The sequence below is a fragment of the Sinocyclocheilus anshuiensis genome, unplaced genomic scaffold (assembly GCF_001515605.1).
Source record: "Sinocyclocheilus anshuiensis isolate Anshui unplaced genomic scaffold, SAMN03320099.WGS_v1.1 scaffold2170, whole genome shotgun sequence".
NCBI classification, from domain to species: Eukaryota; Metazoa; Chordata; class Actinopteri; order Cypriniformes; family Cyprinidae; genus Sinocyclocheilus; species Sinocyclocheilus anshuiensis.
The window spans coordinates 50,021-56,038 of NW_015558572.1; the positions used below are offsets into that span (position 1 = coordinate 50,021).

The window sequence follows — 6,018 nt, forward strand, 5'->3', positions numbered from 1 at the left end:
ATATGTATCAAAACTGTTTCTTGATAAGAAGAGGGATCTATGCTGAACATGAGGTGTAGAATATTGAAGAACTTTTAGATTTAAAAGGGTAAGCTTGGAGAAAACACATTTTTGCTCCACTGACTCCTCTGAAAATATTTGTCATCAATTATCTTGTTAATCTGTGGGCCACAGCTGTTTCATATCATATGTAGCTTCTTGTCTAATTTTAGATGGATAGTCTTTTAGACTTGATTTTGTGTGAATCTGCCCCACTTTCCAACATAAAAGACTAAAATAAAGCCTGGTCTCTGAGAATGTGAGCCAGCAGAGAGATTATTTAACCATATATCATTCAGATGCATTCTAATATTATTAAATATTTTTAAATGTTGTATATGCTAGCTACACTTACCAAACTTAAACATTTGAGAAAAAGCAAAAAAGTAAAACATAACAAAAATAATGAAACTGTGAGTTACTAAGCTACGGCATTTTCATCATCCTCGTTTCTACTTGTTTTATTTTAGCTAGCTACTCTTTTATACTTAATATTGCGTGTATTTTCCAACTTAAAGGCTAAAAGAGAGCCGAAAATAAGGTTTTAGGTTTTACCTGGCCCCTTTATGAGAATGTGAGTCACTCCAAGTGAATCTGACTGCAATTATTTCTCTTTATCTTGCAGACAATCTCACGCTCTCTCCTTTGCGAAGACAAACGTATCTGTTTGATGTCTCAACTCTCTCAGACAAAGAGGAGCTGGTCGGTGCTGAATTAAGGATATTTCGCAAAGCGCCCGGGGATGTCCAACCGTCCCCATCAGGCGTCTACAATCTTCATTTACTCTCGTGTCGATCAGAGAGGCCACTGGCTTCCAGATCCCTTGATCTTCAGGATTCCCGAAAAGCAGAATGGGAGGTTCTGGACGTTTGGGGAATTTTTAAAAACAGACACCAAGGGAATCAGCTTTGTCTCCAGCTCAAGGTTACGCATAGCAAATCTGACACCGAAATCGACCTAAATCAACTTGGTTTCCACCGGCACGGCCGAACGCAGCAAGAAAAGGCCATATTGGTGGTCTACACGCGGTCTAGGAAAAGAGAAAACTTGTTTAATGAGATGAAAGAGAAGATCAAGTCTCGCGGAGACGACGACGAGGAGGAGGAGAGCGCGCTGCAGTTTAAAGCGCGGCGCAGACGGAGAACTGCGATCAATAATCGCCATGGGAAACGGCATGGCAAAAAGTCCAAATCGAGATGCAGCAAAAAGGCACTGCATGTCAATTTCAAAGAGCTGGGATGGGACGACTGGATCATCGCTCCGCTGGATTACGAAGCCTACCACTGCGAGGGCGTGTGCGACTTCCCACTGAGATCGCACCTGGAGCCGACCAACCACGCCATCATTCAGACGCTCATGAACTCCATGGACCCCAACAGCACGCCGCCGAGCTGTTGCGTCCCCACAAAACTCAGCCCCATCAGTATACTATACATAGACTCCGGCAACAACGTCGTGTACAAACAGTACGAGGACATGGTGGTAGAACAGTGTGGCTGTAGGTAGCGAATCACACGCGAGGGTTTGGCACCAAGGCATAAAACACTTGAACGATGCGTAAAGACGTGCTTGAGCCGCCCAAACTGCGCATTCTCACTTATGCAAAAGGGATTCTTCATCAGAGACATTTTTGACGATTTAAAAGATTTCCACAGGCCACTGTTCATGGTTGTGCCAAGAGCTTGTGTTCAGTTTCTCTAGACTTGGAACAAAATCTTGTTTTAGAAGGGTCGCCGTCATTTTTCCTTACACATGCTGGGTTTCTTTTTGTAATTATGTGTCCAAAAAAACCTAAGTATCTCTTTAACGAGTCGTCTCTCGGACGAGGCAGGTAGAAGAAACGCCAGATTTAGTGCGTAACCGTCTGGACAGGATTCACTGAGGATTGTGTTACACCATTATCTCCGTGGACTCTGAAGAATGTGGAGACGGGCACCTGTTCAAACTCATCTGTTAGTTATATGGATAAGATACTCTATGGTATATGGATAATGAATGAGCAAAACACAGTGCCCTGGAAACGCTTTTTTACGACCACTGGTGCGTAATCGAGTCATATTCAGCTTTTGGGGGCAAAGGTGAATGTACCAAACAGTAAATAAGGCATAAAGCGATTCTTCGGAGAGAAAGAGAGAGATTGACTGACTGATGCTTTTTTGAGGAGCATCGGACAACGTTCTAGAGTAAAGTTTTTTTTTGTTGTTGTTGTTGAAGTGCCTGGACTTTTGACTGTAGGTAAAAATACACAAAATGTCATTTTGTACTTTCTGAGAAGACAAAAAATGGAAATCCATCAACATTTGCATCTTTACAAAATGCACTTCCGCAACTGTCCAAGTAGTCTGGAAGAAGCGTTTTTTTCCCTATCGACTGACAAGGAAAAAAAAGAGACTCGAAAACGAGATTATATTTAAATGCACATTAGCTTTGAATGCACTGTTGTTAATTTTATGAGCTGTAAATAGTTGTAAAGTAAAACCTAAAGTGCAACGTATGAAGAAATGCAAACCCACGTTTCTTTGTTAAAGTACATTTATAAATGCACTCAAATCGCTATAATTTCTATTCTATAATTATTTTATTATTTGTGATGTACAGAGTTTCATGATAATCGTGTATTTCTTACGCTGATAAAAATATATATATATATATATACAGTATATCAATGGATAATAATCCAACTATTACTGTACTAATAAAAGGAATACATGCACTTTGTATGGTGCCACTGACTCCTAAGATCCATTTAAATCTTTTGACTTTAAAACTTTGAACCAGTTTAAATTATCTATAAGTTTTTTTAACTACATGTTAATGACCTACAGATTATATTTAAAAAGTTCCAGTTTATCAGATCTATCAAGTAATCAAGGGTTTGAATGTATCTAGTGTAGTAGATAATATATATATATATATAATTATATCAATGAAATGTGAAGCTACTGGTAGGCAGAAAATCAGGCTTGGTTAAAATTGTTTAATCTAATCTGTAAAATTCAGCACATCAAATTTTCCCAATATGTATATACAAAGACAGATGGACAGATTGATTCTTATTTTCTCCCACATACAGTTTTTGGTAAAAAAAAAAAAACCAGAAACACATTCTATGGCATAAACTACATTGGAAGTCATCAATTCAACATCAATCTCCCAAACCCTTTGGAAGAGAAAGTAATTTATCAGTTGGGTTAAATAATTGTCCCGGGAAACAGGAGATGATGACCTCATGGAAGCCACTGCAGCAGATGTTAGAAAAAAAAAAATCCTGTATGCTTCTTGTATTCCTGTAAACTGCATTTTGGCTTCCATCTACATAAATACAACTACATAAATTAAATATGATCATCAGTGTTCTGCATAAAAGCTTAATGCTTTATACACTCTTAAAAATAAAGGTTCTTCACAATGCCATAGAAGAACCTTTTTGTCTAAATGGTTCCATAAAGAACCTTTAACATCTGAAGAACCGTTCTGTTTCACAAAAGGTTCTTTGTGGCGAAAGAAGGTTCTTCAGATTATAAAAAGGTAAGAAAGAGATGGTTCTTTAAAGAACCTTTGACTGAATGGTTCTTTGTGGAACCAAAAATGGTTCTTCTATGGCATCGCTTGAAGAACCTTTTGAAGCACCTTTATTTTTAAGAGTGTAGATTAGATTAAACATTTACTTTCACACAAAGTGTCATACAGAGTTAAAATGTTTCAGTCCTGTGTGAAGTCTAACATTTCTATTCTTTTTTCACTCGGCAGCTTCTTTTCATGTGTCCATCTTTTGTTTAAATTTTACTGACAGATCGTCTCCTGAGATAATCCAACTCTTCACCTGATCTGTTTCACATTTTTATTAGCTCTCAGACAGTTTTAAAACCCCATGGGATTTCTGTGGCTCGTTTTCACAGTGCATTATTAGTTTTTATCCTCGCATATTTCTGCTCCAACAATCAGGCCAATGTAATGGTACTAATATGTCATAGAGTAATGCCTTGCACAGTCACCTCTCAGTGTTTGAATAGTGTTGAAACATGTGGACCAGAGATATAAGGACATCTCCAGCGTGGATCTGAGTGTATGTGCAACAGGCTGTTTCCCGATGAATTAGCCATTCGCAGGTCAAGTTTTCTTAACACTGTAATGTTTCCCAATCTTCAGATGAAAAGGCTGAAGGGAGGGATTGCTTCCATATAGGCATGGGCCTTGGCCTGGAAGCAATTAGGAAATTGCTTTGAAATGCTATATGTTTTCCAGACTCTGTTACAGTATCATGCCACTCTACACATGTTTGTTCAAGGAGGGGAAAAAGATGCTAATGTGCTCTTTAGCTGTCTCTGTGAATGATACTTACAATGATAATGTCTTTCAGAATGAGGATGGAGACAGCATGTGCTGTGTTAGGTGGGATCTCATCAACCATTACAGGCCCTTTTAGATCTGTCTAAACAGATGGATACACACAATAACTCATTCTGCAAGATTTACCATCTTCCCGGTAACACTTTACATTAGGTTCGTTAACATAATTTCATTAGGTATCATGAATTTGTAACATTTTTATTAAACAAGATTTATGTATAGTGCATATATAATATATGCACATAATATATGTATTTACCCATTTATTTGGATGAGATTAAATTAATAGGGATTGCCTTGCTTGACATTGCAGGCTTCATGTCAGCTTCACCGTATTTTGCATTTGGATCCTTATTTTAGGTTTTCCGGAAACTTTTGAGCATTAAACTGATCAAAATCTATTTCTTAATCCTTATAGAACATCAGTGAACTATTATAGGATAGAAACGGAGACCGATTGACGACCCGAAACCATCTCTTATTTGATTATGACATAATGGCCGGGTTCATAGAAAGAGTAGATGGAGATCGGAATGCTGGAGATACAGAGGGTGTTTAGCAAAATGGAATGTAAAGTTTACCATTCTGGGTTCCTCAGTGCATTCCTGGACTCAGCGCTGCATTAAGTAAATGCCTCTTCCTGGTCATTGGAGAGCTATCTTCTACTGTCGGGAATGCCTCTTGAGACATCACTGTTTATTTGAATGTTATGTCTAATGTGTGTGTGTGTGTGTGTGTGTGTGTTTTTTCTTTCATAAAATTGTACAGTGAAATGCCTGGCAGAGGGACAGATAGCTTTCAGTGCAGTTTTGGGGAATGTTCTTCATAAATAGCCTTGAAACATCACATCTGTGCATGGCACTATCAGACAGGATTTCGACTGTGGAGGCCTCTGGTAATGCTTCATCTCAAAGATTTACCGTTTTAATTCTTTCCTGATTCTGAGAAGCTCTCATAGTCTTACAAATCAGTTACTGATAATGGATGCATCAAACAGACACTGAAAATAGCATAATTCAAAAGTGGGACAAATTATATTTTAATATAATGTTAAAAGGAGTCAAGTCAAGCTTAACTGACAGCATTTGTGGCATAACACTTGTTACCACAAAAATGTATTTAAATGTTTTCCTCATTTTCTTTAAAGCAAAACCTGGTTTGCAGTGAGTCACTTACAATAGAAGTAAACGGGGCAGTTCATAACCATTAATAATTTCAATAAGATGTAAACTTAAAAATGTAAAATGTGCTTTATTTTGATTTCAGTATGAGAAAATTGCTTGCTATTTCTGTTACTATTAAGTTATATTCAGTTTTACAACCTTGTCACCAATACAATGCAGTGCCTTAAACCCTAAAATGACTATGACAGCTCATATAATTCGCAATTTTAAAATAAATTTACAGCTCAAATAATTCACACATTTTAAGAGAAGAATTTGTGTAAGAAATTTTATAAAATTATAAGCTTCACATTTTTGCTCCAAGTCCTCCAAAAAATGTGCCCCATTTACTTCCATCAAGGTAACCTTGATTTTTGCATACTAAAGAAAACTAGAGACAAGCAAAAATAATTAGTTGTAATAATCAACATTATACCACAACTGCTGTGTGTTAAATATATGGAAA

General features: G+C 37.3%; 1 protein-coding gene across 1 annotated transcript in view; it reads left to right on the forward strand.

The window, feature by feature from the left end:
- LOC107679643 (growth/differentiation factor 6-A-like) overlaps positions 1-1,771 on the forward strand; it is a 5,295-nt gene extending 3,524 nt beyond the window's left edge. Inside the window, exon 2 of the mRNA XM_016475255.1 lies at positions 665-1,771. Coding sequence (XP_016330741.1) covers positions 665-1,545 — 881 coding nt within the window. The 3' untranslated portion in view covers positions 1,546-1,771. The remainder of the gene's footprint in view (positions 1-664) is intronic.
- The last annotated feature ends 4,247 nt before the right edge of the window (positions 1,772-6,018 follow it).